The 19,891-nt window shown below is 37.3% G+C and overlaps 1 protein-coding gene across 2 annotated transcripts; it reads right to left on the minus strand.

Annotated features, from left to right (window-relative positions):
- Nucleotides 1–3,006: 3,006 nt before the first annotated feature.
- On the minus strand, nucleotides 3,007–19,524 carry gal3st1b (galactose-3-O-sulfotransferase 1b). 2 transcript variants are annotated; one of them, XM_051908641.1, is made up of 5 exons: nucleotides 19,332–19,524; nucleotides 16,817–16,948; nucleotides 10,689–14,852; nucleotides 7,053–7,102; nucleotides 3,007–6,962 (listed from the first exon to the last, which is right to left on the minus strand). In XM_051908641.1, exons 2-3 carry the CDS (start codon nucleotides 16,915–16,917, stop codon nucleotides 13,727–13,729), a joined length of 1,227 nt encoding a protein of 408 aa, XP_051764601.1. In that variant the 5' UTR covers nucleotides 16,918–16,948; nucleotides 19,332–19,524; the 3' UTR covers nucleotides 3,007–6,962; nucleotides 7,053–7,102; nucleotides 10,689–13,726. The 2 variants fall into 2 exon arrangements, with proteins under 2 accessions (XP_051764601.1, XP_051764600.1); XM_051908640.1 differs by lacking the exon at nucleotides 19,332–19,524 and having other exon boundaries at nucleotides 16,817–19,009.
- Between the last annotated feature and the right edge of the window lie 367 nt (nucleotides 19,525–19,891).

A 19,891-nucleotide genomic window follows, 5' to 3' on the forward strand; every position in this document is an offset into this window, starting at 1 on the left:
CAAGTGGTTTGCTGACCATGATATTACTGTGCTTTATTGGCCAGCCAATATGCCTGACCTGACTCTATGGGACATTTTCAACAGAAAGATGAGAAACAGTCGATCCAACAATATACAGATGATCTGAAGGCTCAATAGTGCCTCAGCAGTGCCACAGGCTGATCACTTCCATGCCACACTTCACTGATGCAGTAATTTGTGCTAGGAGCAAGTCATTTGCTGTAATATGTCCTGCCGATCAAGTATTGAGTGCACAAAAGAACATACTTTAAAGAACTTGAACTTTTCTGTTTTGCAAATCCATTTTTTGATTGATCTTAGGAAATATTCTAATATTTTGAAATACTGGATTTTGGACTTTCATGAGCTGTACGCTCTAATCATCAAAATTAAAAAAAAAAACTTTTGAAATGTTTTACTTTACATGTAGGGAATCTAGAATATATGAAAGTTTCATTTTTAAAAATAATTTACAATAAAAAAATGAACTTTTTCATGATATTCTAATTATATGACCAGCACCTGTAGTTGCATCTTGCAATGAAATAAAAAAATCAGGCAGATACTTGCTGTAGCTTATATCGCCCTATACAAGTGTGCTGTATGTATGTGGATAAAGACATACTTATATATTTAACTTTATATAGAGAGCTGTGTGATAATATCTTCCCTTTTTATCGAAAGTCTTGGAGAGAGTTGTTTTTAATCAACTTCAATCATTTTTATATTAATTTATTATTTATGAAAAATTCCAGTCTGGTTTTAAGCTCAGTCACAGTACTGAAACTGCCCTTTTAAGAGTTTTAACGATCTTCTTCTAGCTGTTGACTCAGGTAACTGCTGTTTTAGTGCTTTTGGATTTGACTGCGGCCTTTGATACGGTCAACCACACGATTCTTTTATCCCGACTCGAACAGTGTGTCAGCATTAAGGGCACAGCTCTCAAATGGTTCCATTCGTATTTGACAGATAGGAGTTTTTATGTTTACCTTGGTGAATTTTCTTGTGGCATCCCCCAAGGGTCCATATTGGGCCCCATGCTGTTCTGTTGTAAAAGCCAGGATATAAATAAAATTGAAATAAAAAAAAATAAAATAAAAAAATGAAATTGAAATATAGTCACACAATCACACATCCGAGATTTGCTGTATAGTATATATTGATTTCTGTTAGTTTACTGTATGTACGCAGGTAAAGTAGGATGTATCCAACTATTTTATATAGTTGACATTTCTCGATGACATGCAGACATTTTTAAGGGTGACTTGATGGTCAAAATACTTGTTTACGACTGCTTTGCAAATGTAATCTTTAAAATAAAGGGTGCAGGAGTTTGTTCTCTAGTATCCTTTCAGTCAGAAACACATTTAAGTAGATCTTGTTTAATCCAGCAACCCATTTCCGTAGAACTGGACACCTTCTATTTCTGCCAAAATGTGGTTAAAAGCACCAGGGTTATATGATCATAGTGTGCACATGACCGGCGATGCGTTGTTAATGAAAGGCCTTTTTGTGCAAAGAGATCATTACAACCAACAGATGGAGAAGATTTTAAACTCCATCCAGAGAGGTTCAGCTGTACAAATCATTGTCGAATGGTCACTGATGAGCAGTGTGCTTGACCAGAGCTGTTGTCCATTGCGGAGACGTTTCAGTGCCATCTGTGCAAGACTCTCAGACGGTCAAATGATCAGCTTATACAAGGATCTGTGCCTCGGCATTCCAAATTCCAGCTCTGGATTCCGCTTAGAGGCACTTTCCATGTGATTACAGCTGAAAAGATTTCTTGTCCCCTCAGAATATAACCACGGAGTCTGTCTAACAGACATAATCACAGAGCAAGACTTTCCATAGAAAGGCCTGTACTTTATGAAATTACAGCGTTGGCATCTGAACGAGCTGAACAAACTTGAAGTAAAATGGGTGTGTTTAGAAACTAAATGATCATATTTGTCTTCTTAATTACCTGACCAGGAAACACTTACTCTGAAAATAGCGAATAATTACTGTGAAGTCCAAAAGTCTGAGACCACGCTTCCTTTCCCATTTAAACTTAAAAGGATTAGTTCATTTCAGAATTTAAATTTCTTGATAATTTACTTACCCCCATGTTATCCAAGATGTTTATCTATCTTTCTTCAGTCGAAAACAAGTTAAGGTTTTTAGGGGAAACATTCCAGGATTTTTCTCCATATAGTGGACTTCACTGGGGTTCAACGGGTTGAAGGTCATTTCAGTGCAGCTTCAAAGAGCTCTACACGATCCCAGACGAGGAATAAGGGTCTTATCTAGAGAAATGATCGGTCATTTTCTAAAAAAAATAAATAAAAATGATATACTTTTTAACCACAAATGCTCGTCTTGCACTGCTCTGAAATGCACCACGCATTACGTAATCATGTTGGAAAGGTCACACGTGACGTAGGTGGAAATACTCCAACTTCAAAATCGTCCGACATCGTTGTTTTACCTTTGTTTGTAAAGGTCGTTTGACTTAGTCTTTGCACGTTCGCTTTTAAACACTTGCTCTGTACTTCCGCCTACATCACGCGTGACCTTTCCAACGTGATTACGTAACGTGAGGCGCATCAAAGAGCTAGTACAAGATGCGCATTTGTGGTTAAAAAGTATATAAATTTTATTTTTTTTAGAAAATGACCGATTGTTTCACTAGATAAGATCTTTATTCCCCGTTTGGGATCGTTTAGAGCTCTTTGAAGCTGCACTGAAACTGACATTTGGACCTTCAACCCGTTGAACCCCAGTGAAGTCCACTATATGGAGAAAAATCCTGGAATGTTTTCCTCAAAAACCTTCATTTCTTTTCGACTGAAGAGAAATATTTTACTCACCCCTGTGGATGACATGGGGGGGTGAGTAAATTATCAGGAACTTTGAATTCTGAAGTGAACCAATCCTTTACTGAATAATAAAAAAAAATCTTACTGAACGGTAGTGTATATAATGTAATATTTCAATCACAGGGTCAATAAACAACACCAAGAATAGTGAGAGCTTGCATATTTATTCAACTACAGCTTAAGTTGCAAAATGACATGAAACACCAGTTCATCTTTTAAAAAGATGACGAGGCTCGACTTCATGTTTTGTACACCAATCATACACAATTATTACAGAATAATTCAACATACGACAAAGCTATTCGCTGGCTATTTACAACACAGTTGGCATATACCTAATCTATGAGAAGAAACTGCGAGGAGAATTATTCAGATCAGAAACAAAAGGAAGAGCGGAGAGCATGCGGTCGATACGCAGTAAGCACTAAGGAAGGACTAGAGCAAGCTGGGAAGGTCCCCAGTGTAGTGGAAAAAATGGAAGACTAAGAAACTAACGTGGGCTTTCCAGTTGGTCTTTGAATTAGGATTGTTAGAAGTATGTGAACTGGAAGCAAAGACAAAACTGCAAATACTGAGTGAAGACCCCGTGCTACTTAAATGAATCACCCAAAAGAATAAATATAAAGCTTTTGGTTCTTTTCCTAAAACCCATAAAACTCATTTACAAGAGCGGTTGCTAAAAATCTAAGTGAGACCGTTGGTTTTGATGCTACATTTTTTTGCCTTGGAAAATACATCGAAGGACACCGTGCTCTAAACGGATGAGTGTTTTTGTACTTATTAGACGTTCCTAGCTGGTGTAGGATACGGCGGATGATAAATCTGACCTCAGCTGCCCTGGTGTGTGTAATAGCTATATATATATACCACCGCCACTAGCGGTGCAACGGATCGCAGTTGATCCGTACGGACCACGCCTCACGGTTCGGCAAGCATGTGATTCACGGATTAATTGCTAAGTTTAACCATCATAAAGTTTATCATTTCCACATGTTTTTTCTTGACAATTTGGACATTCGAGCGATTTTAAACCATTCGAGAGCACGAACAGGCTAAAGAGAAGTCGATCGCGCGCGCGCGCACACACACAGAGGCGCGTTTTAGATAGCGCGCGAACACCGAATTGATTTATTTTTCACGTCTCCTTGTGCTTGAAAGGACAGATACGCACAAAATTGTGTTAAAAGTACCCGTCTCGGCAAATATTCTCGTAAACTCAGTCGGTTATGTCTTAAGTGAATGTAAACGGTTCTATATTGCTAAATAGCTATATAGCATCCGTTCATTAGCTCTTAAAGTGACAGCAGCCTATAAATATGCTGTCATCAACAACAAAACACATCTTTAACAAAGATTAATCTATATATAATTTATACAGTGAAGACTATAGTGTTATTTTACATTTAATGATTAAATTTCTGTACCTGAATACTGCTGTTAGACCTTACTTTATTTGTAACTTCATATTCTTTGTATATTTTTCTTTAATTATTTATTATCTAAGTACTTAAAATGGGCAAAGTTACATTAAAAAACAAACAAACAAAAAAACCTAATTTGATCCGAACCGCGAGTTTAGTGATTCGTTGCACCGCTAACCGTCACCCTCAACAACATCCTGCATTGATTTGAATGCGTCCTTGATGTATTTAAGGAACTCACTGCTCAACAAAAACATGAGATTCACTCCGTAAGGTACTCTGTGCTTTAAGTATGAGATCTAGACTGAGTTTGCTATTGCCTGAAGTGACTAGTTCCAGGAACTGTAACTACTCCTTGAATTAAACCTTTACATTAAAGGGTAAATATAGTGTTAATAATTGCAGTTTTGTGATTGCTCCGGCTGTCTGTAGTTTCAGAATTATTTTGCAAATAATCATCTGAGACGAAAAAAAAAAAAAATGAAAGGAAACAAAACACCAACTCTTCAGCAAATCTGTTTTTCTGTCCAATGAGAAAGCCACACAGAAACAACAAGGGGGAATAAAGTCGATCCGAGTTACGACAACCAGACAATAAAGAACCAACACCTCTTCTCAACATGAAAATATAAAATAAAACCCATCTGAGCTTCCTTACCAAGGAGCAGATTAAAGTCCAAAATAGCACCATTCATCAGTGTCTCAAATCCGTGGCAGCATCTCAGTCACTTACCACAAGGAAACAATGCGTCTCTACAGCTATTTCTATATCACAACGTACATGATTACACTTTAATATACCGGCAAAGCAACAAAAAAAGTTAAAAAGCAAAAAATTAACAAGCAAATTCTAAAAAATGAAACAAAAAAGATGAACTCTGTAGCTTTTTAGTAACTGCATGAGAAGTGGGGACTCTTAGCCTTAGTAAATACTGTAAGGTGTGAGTATTGACTGACGTTGACGTGGTTTAGTAATGAAGACGTATGGATGGATCTGAGGAGGGACATCAAAATGATTCTGTGAGTAGTGATAGACTTATATTTGGCGATAATGTCAAAATGGCCGATAACCGACCGGTGCTAGTTTTGATTTCAAATACTTTTTAGAGAATTATAAATGAATAAAGATGCAACAACAACAAAAAAAAAAAGTTTACATTTGGCAATTCGGTCTCATTTGCTATTATTCAATTTTATTATAGATACTGCAGGGTTCCCACAGAAATTAAGTAATAATGTTGCATTACTTTAGTGCCATTCGTCAATTAAAAAAAAAAAAAAATCACATTGTGGAACATATTTTGATGATTAAATAAGCAGCACATACTCAAAAAAAGAAAAAACGAATTTACTAATTTTCATGATTTTCCAGATCACATTTAGAATTCACTGATATTTCTATGGGAACCCTATGGAAGCTTGTTTCCACCACCGAATAAAGATAAAAGGTAATTGCAACTTTTTATCTCACACTTCTGACTTTTTTCTCAGAATTGCATGATATAAACTCGCAATTCTGAAATTCGCAATTCTGATTTTTTCTCTCGCAATTCTGACTTTATAACACGCAATTGTGAGTTTACAACAATTCTGACTTTATTTCTCATAATATTGAGTTTATCATGCAATTCTGACATTATAACTCGCAATTGCAAGTTTATATCTCACAATTCCGAGACATCAAAAAAGTCAAGTTTATATCGCAATTGACTTTTTCTCGCAATTGGGAGTTTACATTTCGCAATTCTGACATTTTTTTCTAAATTGCATGATATAAACTTGCAATTTCGAGTTATAAAGTCAGAATTGGGAGATTCTCAATTCTGAAACTCGCAATTCTGACTTTATTACACGCAATTGCAAATTTAAAAGGCTAAATTCTAAGTTTATAATTCACACTTCTGACTTTATTTCTTGTTATTGTGAGTTTATATATCACTCAATTCTGACATATCTTGCCATTTTGAGTTTATATCTTGCAATTCTGAGAAAAGAAATCAGAGTTGTGAGATAAAAAGTTTAATTTTAATTTTTAAAGTTTTAAAAAATGTTATTTAGTGGCGGAAACAAGCTTCCATAGAACCCTGACATTGGTATCGGTCTTTAAAAACACATATTGGTCGACCGCTAGTGTTTGTCACATTCCAGCATTGTTGCAAGTCAATTAAGAACACTGTTAACATTTCTTGGTGGGTTTTTTCTTGTTCACAGGAATTCACAGAGGTATGAAAGAGTCCAGCCGTGCAAAGTAGAAGTGGACAAGTGGAAGACATGCTGCTGCCGCCGCCGCCAGGGTCCCGGACCCCCGAGGGCCCCTGTGGAGTTTGCAAACACAGACATGTGGGTCTTTAGTGAAGCTCCAGTCTGTCTTGAGGTGCTGTGTGTCTTTACTGCCGCCCCCTCCGAAGAGCATATCATCAAGGCTTAGAGTCCCAGGTTTTTCTAAAATGTTATTAATCACATAGATGGGGGAAGAGCCCCAGCGTCATAATTCATCTGTACCGCACGCCATAACCATAGAAAATAAGGATATACATGATTTAGGAAATAAAAAATAATATACATGAGGATACAATCTCCCCAGAGGGCCGTTCTCTATCCCACGTCAGACAGATGGAATGTCGATCTTTCGGGGTAGTTCCTCTCCCCGCCACCAGGTTCAGGAACACAGCTGTCAGCTCTGAGGAAGTGAACGCACAATAGATGGAAATCACCGCTCAGGACGCTGTGATCAAAACAAACACTGTGATTACTGGGGGACTCGACCTACCTATGGGGATCCCCCATTGCTCCTGTTGGTGTCATTTCTGAAGAAAGAACCTGCAGGAGAGGGAGAAAGAGAGCAATTTTTGAATATATTAGGGCTGTCAATCTAACATGTAAATTTAATGAATTAGTTATGGAAAAATAAAACGATTAAAACGATGTATTGCAATTAACGCACCCGCCCCAGACCTACCTACCAAAAATGCCCCACTATGAGAGTGTCTCATTTACATCATATGATATCGCAATATCACAAATTTCTAAATGAATCCGTGTTTTGAGTGAATCAGTCAGGTAAACCAGTGATTCAATGACTCATTCATAAGGAGAGCCATTTACTTCATTCCTGAATTAATCAATCAGCCGTTTAAACAAATCAAATGAATAAATGACTCAATGACTTACTCATTTCAACATTTATCGCCACCTACTGGCAGTTGTAGTTTCTTACTTAGAGTATCACTTCATTCAAAAATAATTTCATATTTTGGGGATAGTTTGCCCAAAAATGAAAATTATGTTTCAAACGCGGAATGTTTTCATTTGCGGAACATAAAAGAAATTATTCTGGTTTTTGGTCTGTAAATATATCTAAATACAAATTCATATGCAGCTTCTGATAAAAATCATGGCCACTGAAGCCAAAAAGTTTGTGTGTAATAAATTCTAGGTTGAATCAAATAAAATATTTATTTCTAAAGCTACTTTTTAATAATGTCTATTTGATGTTTTTCTCATTTAACATAATGACTTTAAATTACCTTTTGACAGTAATTTCTCAGCGAAATATGATGTTCGATTAATTTGCGAATAATTTAATTAATCGGCACATCATGTAATTAAATTTTTTTTAAATCGCTTGACAGCCCTATATATTTTTTTTCACTATTAGTGAAAATATTTTAGTGATTAATATTTTTAACAAAAAAATATATAAAATCAATCATCAATTATTAATTATTATTCTGTCATTGACTCACCCTTATGTTGTTTAAAAAACAACAATATACAGGTTTGAAACAACATGAAGGGTGAGTAAATGATTTTTAGATTTGTCATTAATTTTTCCCATAAGGGTGTGGGGAAAAAAAAAAAAAAAAAAAAAAAAAAAAAAATGTCTTTATTAAATATTGCAGGACACTATAGTTCATTTCTGTAAGTGAGGATAGCAAAATAAAGTAAACTGTGACATATTATACCCAAAAATTCTTCATACAGTGGACTACCAGTAAAATTGATAAAAATTTGGGACCAAAAATTATTCAGACACTTTGATCTGACCATGTTTTGCTTAAGTGTTATCTGACATAATTAAGATTCATTTTTTCTGACAGTTTAACTCTGAGATCTTGTCATATTTTATTACCATTTTTTTTTAAACTATAGTGAATAAACTGTATATTTTATATTATATATATATATAAATATATATATATATATATATATATATATATATATATATATAATATACAGTTTATTATAATATATGAGTGTATATAATTATTTATATATAAATACACACACATGCATGTATATATATTTAAGAAAAATTTGTTATATTTATATATAATATAAATTATATATATATACATTTGCATGTATTTGTACATGTACATATTTGCATATATGTGTATTTATATAATGCACACATATATATTAAAGGGATAGTTCACCCAAAAATGAAAATTGTCATCATTTACTCACCCTCATGTTGTTCCAAACCTGTATAAATTTCTTTGTTCTGTTGAACACAAAGGAAGATATTTTGAAGAAAGTTTGTAACCAGGCAGCTTTGGGACACCATTGACTTCCATAGTAGGAAAAAAAATACTATGGAAGTCAATGGTGCCCCAGAACTGTTCAGTTTCCCACATTCTTCAAAATATCTTCCTTTGTGTTCAACAGAACAAAGAAATTCATACAGGTTTGGAACAACCTGAGGGTGAGTAAATGATGACCGAATTTTCATTTTTGGGTGAACTATCGCTTTAAGCAAACAAACATATATTTTGGATGTGACAGCACTATATGGTAGACATTTCTTTGAAAAATCATAGGTAATTTAATTTTTCATCAAGAACTCTGCTGTTAAACACGATAATTAAAAAAAGTAAGCTATTTAAGAAATAATGTGGGCATATACCGTCTATTAACAACCTCATAGTTTACAGTAGGTCTGTCTTTAAAGGTTTACTAGTCATTAATAAAAACAAAATAAATAACCCATGTATAAATGCATGGGATTTTTACTTCTGCAACTCGACTGCTGTGCTCTATTACCAAAACATCAGATGCATGCATAATATCTCGTAAATTTAAGGTCATAATCTCTGCTCTGAAGAAACATTCATCCTCCCACATTCCTGCTGAGTCAGACAGACTTCAGACGATGACAAAATCTCTCCGATATACTCGGTGCAAGCCAGCAACATGCACCACGCACAGAAACGTTTTGAACGACAAATGCAACGAGCAACAATGCAGCATATGCATTTCTTTTCTTTTGCAATCGTGGAGCCAGACACCTGCCTCCCATTCCACTTCCCTGACTGCAGCTTGGAGCGTTTCCAAATCCAGTCAAACGAGGTCACATTTTCCCCCGCCTCAGCCCGCCATACTGAGCGCGCATGAACCCAATGAACCCAAATGCCTGCTGCAGAACAGACTGATTGTGGAAACACGCCCCTGCTGACACAGTTCCAGCTCACGTCAACGATACCCTATTCCATACTATATTTTTTTTATATATATATATATATATATATATATTCACCATGCAATAATGAGCAATTGCATAACTGTACAAAATAAGCCCTAAAATTGCATGCACACCAATGCAATGCAAAAAATAGGGCTTTGTGATCCAATGACTGAAATGGCACTGCAATCATGCAGAATTCTGCAGAAGCATTTGAAAGCAGACCACAGTCATTTGCATGATGCTGAAATAACTATAGCAGCAAAGGAGACACGTCTCCAGCGATGATGCCCGTATGCATGACTTCATCTTTGTGTCTAAATTTAGGACTGTGCCATGCATGCATCTGCTTTGGAGCTCCCTAGACAGTCTCTTTCACAGATATGTGGTGTTCCTGCTTCCTGTAGCTCTGCTGAATGAGGTGAAAATGGTGGAGAAAAAAGACACCTTGTCCTAACATGAACTGAGAAACGAGTCTGGCATCGAGAGGCTGCAAATGCTGCTTTTTGAAAACCCCACACTACAACATTTAAGCATATGGAAGTTTCTTATAGTCAACAATAACCCATAATGCTTTAAAGCTGTGTTTATGTGTGTGTAGGTGGCAGACTGGGGGAATACAGTCAGTCTGTCTGGGTACAAATAGTACATTCAGTTCTTGTAGTGGGCTGCTGGTCACGTTTCTGCCGTTTATTAATCGAGTAGATCAAGTTTAGACTTTCCTGTTTAACGGCAGATAGAACAAAGGAAGCGCTGAGATATCAGCGGCACTTTCGTTATTCCTGTTTTTCGATTTTATTTCCATCTGTCCTGCTTTTTGTACAGTTTAGGCTTGTTTTGGACTAAGAAAAACACAATCTCATGCATTATCTTCAAATCATTAAGTGAGCGCTAAAGAAGTCCAAACTTGAACTTTTGGCGAATGTGTTAAGGTTTACTTACAGATAAAGCCTTTGTTCTCGTCCTTTCACTGTAAAGTTGCTGCTGGAAAAGACGTTTGCGGACGAAAGCAGACCCGAGCAGCAGCCTTGCGGGGCTCTGTCACCCCATACAAGGCTGCAAGGACTAGGGCGTCAGGAACTCAGCCGCTTCCACTGGCTGACTGCATTTATTTCAACAGAGAGCTAATTTTGACCGTGCTGGACCGGGGCCAAGCCCCCCATTCCGGCTCTGCACTGCAGTTCGGTTCAGACGGACCGTCGATTAACCGGCGTTGGGCGGAGTCTGGGAGTCTCCGCCCCCTCTGCGTGCGTGCGGCAGCGGCATTGGGCGGTTAATGTTGTCCGATGATGAGACACAAAGGATCTTGTTGTGGGCGCTTGGTGGCCCAGAGCTCCGAATCTCTCATTGAGACGCATTCAAATCTTTAGGCGATTTTTGTATTGTTGAGGGATTTTTATCTCTAGAGAGGATAATCTTTTAAATCTACATGTTGATATGATATATACGCCTCGGAAGACAAATGAAATCCGCGTGTGCAAGTTCTATAAAACATAATGTAAATATATTCAAGAACGGATGTGATTGGTCCATCTTTATCATCGCGGTGAAAAGTAACAGATACTACCTGACCACGCCTTCTCTTCAGCAGCAGTGAATCATCAATCCTGGACATAATTTAGATATAAATAATGATGTTGCTCAACTTTAGTAGCGATTATTTAATAAAAAAAAATAATCAGTGAAATGTTAAAATAGGAGCATTATTATTTAGACCAAGTTAAGGGGAAATGGACGAGCCTGTAAGCCCCGCCTATTTGGGAATAGAGGACGCGCTGCTGTCCAATGAGAGCCCAGCAATGAACATGTGCTTGAAATCGATTGGCGAACGCCTGAAAAGTCCGTTGAGCGTCACTCGTTGTTTTGAAACTGACAGTTAAACGAACTGGCAGTTAAACTTTTAAAATTGTGAAACAAAATATTGTGCCCCCAAATGAAGAGTCTCACATTTCTCTAAAATGGTGAATTAATTATGAGACGACAGCTTATTTGTATTGGTTTATTAAAGCAGCACACTTTATAATAGAAAGGAGAGTCAAGGTGGAAACAAATACGTACTGAAATGAAAGGTAAATCTTTAATACTCAACAGTCATCAAATGAGGTGTGTTCAGTAAGTAGGCCTAAGTAAAAATATCATATTGTGCAATAATAATGTGAAACTGCACTGTGCTAGACAGCAATACTAATTCAACACAATGCCATGACAACACTTCTCGGGTATATTTAGTTAATCAAAATTAACTAAAGCTCTCGACTTGTAAGTTGAGCTTCATGATGATGAGAAAACCGTTGAGCGTGCACGACACCTGTCCAAACTGACACGCGCCTGGTTGCTAGGTGACGCGTGACAAATGAAAACAATGATCTGAAATCGGCTCAAAATCAGTGTTGTCAAGTTCGCTACTTTTAAATTGTTCCCGCGGGTTGATTATTTTTCCCGCGGGTTAAAGGTGCATTAAATACTGTATAGAGTAGACTATAGAACAACTATATATATATAAAAAATTAAAATTTCACGTCTAATGTAAAAATGTATGTTTTTAATGTAACATTCTCCCTTTAAATAATTTGATTAATTCAAAAATAATTTATTTAATTTTATATTATTTATCTGAAAGAATTAAAAGATCTGTTTCATGTCTATCCTTGTATTGTTCAACTGCTTGAGGTTAAAATGGGATTTAGAATGCAATAAGTAATACAATACTTTTTAGAGAGAGAGAGTAACACCGTGTCTACCCCGGACGCGACCGCGTTGCAACAGCTAATGGCTATCTACACTGGACGCGACAAAGCGCCTGTTGCAAAACATTTGTCCTTTGTGTCAGTAATATGTATAAATAGAACGAGACATCAGTTTACTGTCGGAGATTTGTCGCTTGCGTCGCGCTGCATTCAGTGTAGACAACATCACTGATTATAATGAGTTTATTGTCTTTTGTTGTGTCGCATATCGCCGCTCGCGTCCGGTGTAGACACGGTGTAATTACTGCAGTAATCTAATTACACTGTTGAAGATGTAATTAGCTAGTAATTAATTACTTTTTAGAGTAACTTACCCAACACTGATTGAAACGAATTTTCACCTGCAAAAATTCGCCGAACAACAGTACATGTGACCACACAAATCAGTCACAATTTTTTGTTATATATTACTCGTAGCTTTTAGTATATTTAAAAAAAAATAACTAAAATAATAGCCTAATTTAAAAATAAAATGACCAACAAATTAACACTTAGGCTGCGTGTCCACCAAAGCATTTTTCCCCGCTGCTAGCATATTTTTCCAATTGTTTTCAATGGGAACGCCACATTTATTAAACGGCAGGAGCTTAATAAGGCACTGAGCGTCTATTTGAGCACTCAGTGTTTTTTTAAAAACGCGAGACGCAGTGCTCAGGAATGGTTTTTTAAAAAGTGCAGGGCAGAACGCGAGAGTCTCGAGACACTCTTTTGAGACGTGATTCGATAATGGCAATAACGAATAAATAAAACAGTTGCCATGCCAACTTGCTATTGTAAACAAAAGCTTGCAGTGCTTGCCCCGCCTCCGAGTTCTCCGAGGTCCACTGTTTTGGAAATGATAATGATGAGCGGCGCTGCGTGTAAAAGTTGAAATTATTTTAACTTGACACGCCGTCTTAAAAAACGTGACGCTCGTGTGCGAGGCGCTGTAAAACACGTGTGACGCGAGCGTAACAGTCATACACGTCCTTCTAGCGCGTGTTTACATAGAAAAACAATGGAAAAGTTTTGCATTGGAATAGAAAAACGCATTCTGTGTGAACAGCCCCTAACACTTCCGCGGATATTCCGTATCATAGCAAGCAAAGCATCTTGACCACAGCTAGCATTTTTTAGCTGGCTAAAAATGCTTTGGTGGACACACGGCCTTACTGAATATGAAACAGTGAGCATTAAAAATGAAACATAAATAGCTATTAATTTTGTATGAATCTAAAAATCCATATGAAGCATTTAAACAAACTGCACAATACTATCCTTAAACCAGCCCCACAATCTAGTGATCCATAAATTGACTCCTAAATTAGTCAAATACTGGATCTCAGGTGTCAGCATTTTCCTGCAGAGCTCTTGGTACTGTTGGTCAATATCGGTCCTCAGGTTGTAGCCTAATATGGAAGCTTTTCCAATGGGCTGCCAGGGCTTCATGTGTCTGTCTGTGATGTCCTTAGCCTCCACGGCTCCCCTGCCGTCAATGCAGATGGCCTCCATCTCTGCGTTTCTCCTGCGCAGCTCCCTCACATGCTCCTCCATTCGGGTCCGACCGTAGGCCTCCACACGGGCCCAGAAAGTGGCGTTAAAATGCCGATAGAGCTGCCAGTCGGCGTCGTTCCATTGCCGAGCTTGAGTCTTCAGCTCCGGGCTCATGAGAGTCGTGGCATTTCGAGCGTTTAGCTTAAAAAACAGCAAGTCATCCATCTGCCAGCATAGAGCGTCTTTCAGCAGAATGAGCGACTCATCAAAGTAGTCTGATATTAAAACAAGTTGAAAGTGCTTTTCGACGTATTCAATGCCCTGTTGAACTCTTGGATCTCCAGCCTCCAAATTGTTCTCAAAGCCAAAGTCAAAAAACTGTAGGTTCCTGAGGTAAAAGGCGTTGATTCCCTTTGGGTTGAAGTAGTGGTTTGGGTGGGCGAGAAACTCTTTAAGTTGGTTTTCTCCAGGGATTCTCCATGTTTGGGGTATGTAACCTTTGTAGTAGTGAAACATTGAATCAAAGAGCTCTGCGGGATCTCGTAAGATGGTGAAGAAGAAGGCGTCCGCTGGGAGAAGCTTCTTCACTTCGGGTGCGTTGAATCGCATGTGATTGCACACGATGTTATAGCACGAGCCTGGCTGGTAGCTCTTCACTTGAGTTCGAAAGAAACTAGACGGGTAGGAAAAGTCATTACAGCCGTCTGGGAGAGCGAACTTCAACTGATGCTTTTCTCCAAAGCGGAGGAGAATGTTCATCAAAGTGCTGCTGGCCGTCTTATGGGTCTTCATGAACATCAGGTCGACTTTAGGCGTACAGGCCACATCTTCTCTGATGCTCTTGTTCCACACTTGAATGTTTGGTGCACATGGAGCCAGAAGAACACTGAAGAAGATACAAAAATAGAAGATAAACAGTCACAATCAAGTAGCAGGGAAATGGTCCTTTAAACATAATGAAAAACATAATTTCAATAAGTTGCACTGAATGCCCAGCTAACAGGGAATATTGTCAGAACTTTAGCTAATGTTCTATCAAGGTTCTCTCAAAGTTATGAAAAAATTCTTCCAGTAACATTAAATAAATGTTTGTTCTAACTCTAATAATGTTCTCAAAACGTTAGTACAAAAATATTATTTATGAAATGTTTTAGTTGGACGTTCATTTAACGTTTTTAAATGTTACTACTTGTTTCAGAACATTCCGAGAACATTCAAAAGTAACGATCTCATAACGTTTGCAGAATGAGAAAATGGAATGTTCCCTTATGGATGGGTGACGTCATGCGTTGCCGAACTGAATTGTGGGTTCTGTTGCGTCATGTCACTGGCGTTGTTCATGGTTGTTGCTCAACTTTTCAAACTTTTCAACTTTTTCGAGTTTAATGTAAAAATAACTATGCTACTAAAAAACCAAAGTGACACCTTTCAGAGAAAATATAATTAAAATAAAAAACTTTTTTTAATTAAAAGCATAAGTGTGTGCACACCCCTGAACTATAGACTTTTTATATCCACTGTATGTGTGTGCGCGTGTAAAATATATGTACACTATATTGCCAAAAGTTTTGGGACGCCTGCCTTTACGTGCACATGAACTTTAATAACATCCCATTCTTAATCCGTAGGGTTTAATATGGAGTTGGCACACCCTTTGCAGCTATAACAGCCTCAACTCTTCTGGGAAGGCTTTCCACAAGGTTTAGGAGTGTGTTTATGGGAATTTTTGACCATTCTTCTAGAAGTGCATTTGTGAGGTCAGGCAGTGATGTTGGACGAGAAGGCCTGGCTCGCAGTCTCCGCCTGAATTCATCCCAAAGGTGGCCTGTCGGGTTGAGGTCAGGACTCTGTGCAGGCCAATCAAGTTCCTCCACACCAAACTCGCTCATCCATGTCTTTATGGACCTTGCTTTGTGCACTGGTGCGCAGTCATGTTGGAACAGGAAGGGACCATCCCCAAACTGTTCCCACAAAGTTGGGAGCATTAAATTGTCCAAAATGTCTTGGTATGCTGAAGCATTAAGAGTTCCTTTCACTGGAACTAAGGGGTCAAGCCCAACCCCTGAAAAACAACCCCACACCATAATCCCCCTCCACCAAACTTTACACTTGGCACAATGCAGTCAGGCAAGTACCGTTCTCCTGACAACCGCCAAACCCAGACTTGTCCATGGGATTGCCAGACAGAGAAGCGTGATTCGTCACTCCAGAGAACATGTCTCCACTGCTCTAGAGTCCAGTGGCGGCGTGCTTTACACCACTGCATCTGACGCTTTGCATTGCTCTTGGTGATGTACGGCTTGGATGCAGCTGCTCGGCCATGGAAACCCATTCCATGAAGCTCTCTACACACTGTTCTTGAGCTAATCTGAAGGCTACACGAAGTTTGGAGGTCTGTAGCTATTGACTCTGCAGAAAGTTGGCGACTTCTGCGCACTGTACGCCTCAGCATGCGCTGACCCCGCTCTGTGATTTTACGTGTCCTACCACTTCGTGGCTGAGTTGCTGTTGTTCCCAATTGCTTCCACTTTGTTATGATACCACTAACAGTTGACCGTGGAATATTTAGTAGTGAGGAAATTTCACGAATGGACTTATTGCACAGGTGGCAACCTATCACGGTACCACGCTTGAATTCACTGAGCTCCTGAGAGCGACCCATTCTTTCACAAATGTTTGTAGAAGCAGTCTGCATGCCTAGGTGCTTGATTTTATACACCTGTGGCCATGGAAGTGATTGAAACACCTGAATTAAATTATTTGGAGGGGTGTCCCAATACTTTTGGCAATATAGTGTATATAGGCTAAATATGTAGGCTAAATGTAAAAAATAAACAAGAGTGTGCTTACCTGTGTGTGGTCAGGAGGTATGGAGCAATAAAATAGTAGAAACCCATGATGCAAATCACAAAAGTTCCCAAAAACAACTTTTGTGTCACTCGCTTCATCATTTTAAACACTCTTCCCAACTCTCTTGGATCCCTTAAAATGGAATTAAAAGACAAATGAGACCACTTGCAAAAGAAAAAACTAGTCTTACAAGAATCCAAAAAGCAACCCTTGGCTGACTGCTAATTGATCAGACTAGTTCTTAAGATTCTGTTATCAGATCTGGAAATGAGTCGTATTGGAAATGTTTTGATTTTGTTTTGCATTTTTAAAAGAAAGGCACTCTGTTTACCTGTCTAGCTTCATTTATCAGAATATACTGTATGTTGTTTTACTAGTTTGGTGGATGTGTATGCTGTATTTGTACGGAAATAGTTTCTTTCTCTGTGTTTACATACCAAACAGGCGTATGCCAGTGTTTACAAGCACAACTCTTGTTTCAAAGTTCCTACTTTAGCTTTTATCTCCAGCGAAACATTCCAACACACCTTAAATGCAACATTTACTATATCAAGTGATATGTATAAAATTTCTAAATAAGTGGTTAAAGTTTGCCTCATACTAAGAATTTACAGAATGACCAAACTAAAATCTTTAAATGAAAAACACTCGTAAAAGCAAGTCCCTATCGAATGATGTAGTTGTCAGACACGCAGTTAATTAAGAACACATCACAACACGTTTAACACTTTCTCCGCTCATGCATTTTCAAAAGCTTTGATCTGAAATCGCATTATAAGACTAACATGCAGTCATGGTCAGAATTATTGCCACTCTTAGTAAAATATGAAAAATCGAATCTTTCATTGAAGTAAAACAACTGAAAGTTTTTCAACCTCCTTTTGCCAAGATAACAGCTCTGAGTCGTCTTCTATAATGCCTGATGAGTTTGGAGAACACCTGAGAGATCAGAGATCATTCCTTCATGCAGAATCTCCCCAGATCCGTGTTGGTGCTTCTTCTCTTCAGGTCACTCCACTCGTTTTCTTTAGGGATCAGGTCAGGGGACTGGGACGGTCATGGCAGAAGCTTCATTTTGTGCTCAGTGACACATTTTTGTGTTGATTTTGATGTTCGTTGGATGTCATTTTTACAAATTTATTCTGGCATCCACAGCTGATGGATTTTTTTCTTAAAAACAACAGGATATTTTTGTAAAAACACACTTAAAATGCCTGTATTTTTTTTTTTTTTTTTTTTTATATACAGTAAATCACTGTAAATTTTACAGGATTTTTTCACAGTGACTATAATTTTTACAAAAGTATTTTGGCAACAACAGCTGCCAGATGTTTTCTGTAAAAACAACAGGATTTTATTGTAAATTACACTTAAAATGTCTGTCTGTCTGTTTGTTTGTTTTACAGTAAATCAATGTAAATTTTACAGGATTTTTTTTACAATGACTGTAATTTTACAAAAGTATTTTGGCTGCCAGATGTTTTCTGTAAAAACAACAGGATTTTATTGTAAATTACACTTAAAATGTCTGTCTGTCTGTTTGTTTGTTTGTTTGTTTTACAGTAAATCAATGTAAATTTTACAGGATTTTTTTTACAATGACTGTAATTTTACAAAAGTATTTTGGCTGCCAGATTTTTTCTGTAAAAACAACCAGATTTTTTTGTAAATTACACTTAAAATGTCTGTTTGTTTGTTTATTTGTTTGTTTGTTTACAGTAAATCACTGTAAATTTTACAGGATTTTTTTTATAGTGACTGTAATTTTTACAAAATTATTTTGGCAACAACAGCTGCCAGACTTTTTCTGTAAAAACAACAGTTTTTATTTTTGTAAAAATACACTGAAAATGGCTGTATTTTTTTCTTTTTTTATTCCTGTAAATTTTACAGGATTTTTTTACAGTGTGATCCAACCACGCCTATTATAAGATTTCTAGCAGAAGCAGTCAGGTTTTGATTTTTTCTGTTGGTATTTGATAGAATCCATGATATCCAGCAGTATGTTTAACCATGGACATGGGGTACTTTTTAAAAACTTTTTTAGTTTCATCTGACCATAGAAGCCGGTCCCGTTTAAGTTCCAGTAACTGAATGTGCTGGAGATTGTTTCTGGATGAGAGCAGAAGATTTTTCTTGAAACCCTCCCGAACAACTTGTGGGGATGTAGGTGCTGATTGATCATTTTTTTAAGGCTTTCTGACCGCAAGACTCAACTAATCTCTGCAATTCTCCAGCTGTGATCCTTGGAGAGTCTTTAGTTTTACATCAATGAAAGGTTAGATTTTTTTAATGGAAGATCAAAAGGATTAACAAAGCAGATTTATTTTCCACAGCCTTCTTTGATCATATTTATCAAGGGTGCCAATAATTCTGACCATGACTTTATTCTTGTATTTGTTTTGCCAGGGCTCCATTGGTGGCAAGGGTTCTACGATCAACTTACGATGCTTTTGGGAAACGCTGCCGATTGGTGATTCTGTATGATGTCATAAAAGATTTAAACTCTGCCTACCTGATCAGTCCTTGTTAAAGCAGGGCTGCATTACCACATTAATTCCCAAAATAATCCATGACCAAAGACAGAGATGACAGCGCTCAATCCAGTGCATCCTGCTGTTTATCTGGAGATCTACATACACATCCACCGCTCCTGAGAACCTGTCCTGCTGTTGACAGAGAAAACACTCCTTCTTTCTGAGAATGGGGTGGGAGCTGCTGTGATTGTATAAAAACGTGAAAAGCTGTTGTTTCATGAATGTTTTATGTAACACACACCACACTCATGTTGTGTCTTGTGGTGTGACATTGAAAATTTTTTTTCTAAAAAAAATAGTTTTCTTTATGCTTTTTTTTTGCAAAGCATTATTAATAATATACTTTAAATAACTGAATTGTAATATTAATATACATCAGTGTTATTATAGTATCATTAATATTTTGAATTAGTTTTTATGTTTTCAGTTTTTTTTGTAATTATGTTGTGTTTTGAGAGTTTTTAAATATGTCTTTTATTTATTTATTTTTTTATTTTTTTATTTGAGTAAGTTTTAGTAGGCTACATCAAGTTAAACT

The sequence above is a fragment of the Ctenopharyngodon idella genome, chromosome 10 (assembly GCF_019924925.1).
Source record: "Ctenopharyngodon idella isolate HZGC_01 chromosome 10, HZGC01, whole genome shotgun sequence".
Taxonomy (NCBI): domain Eukaryota; kingdom Metazoa; phylum Chordata; class Actinopteri; order Cypriniformes; family Xenocyprididae; genus Ctenopharyngodon; species Ctenopharyngodon idella.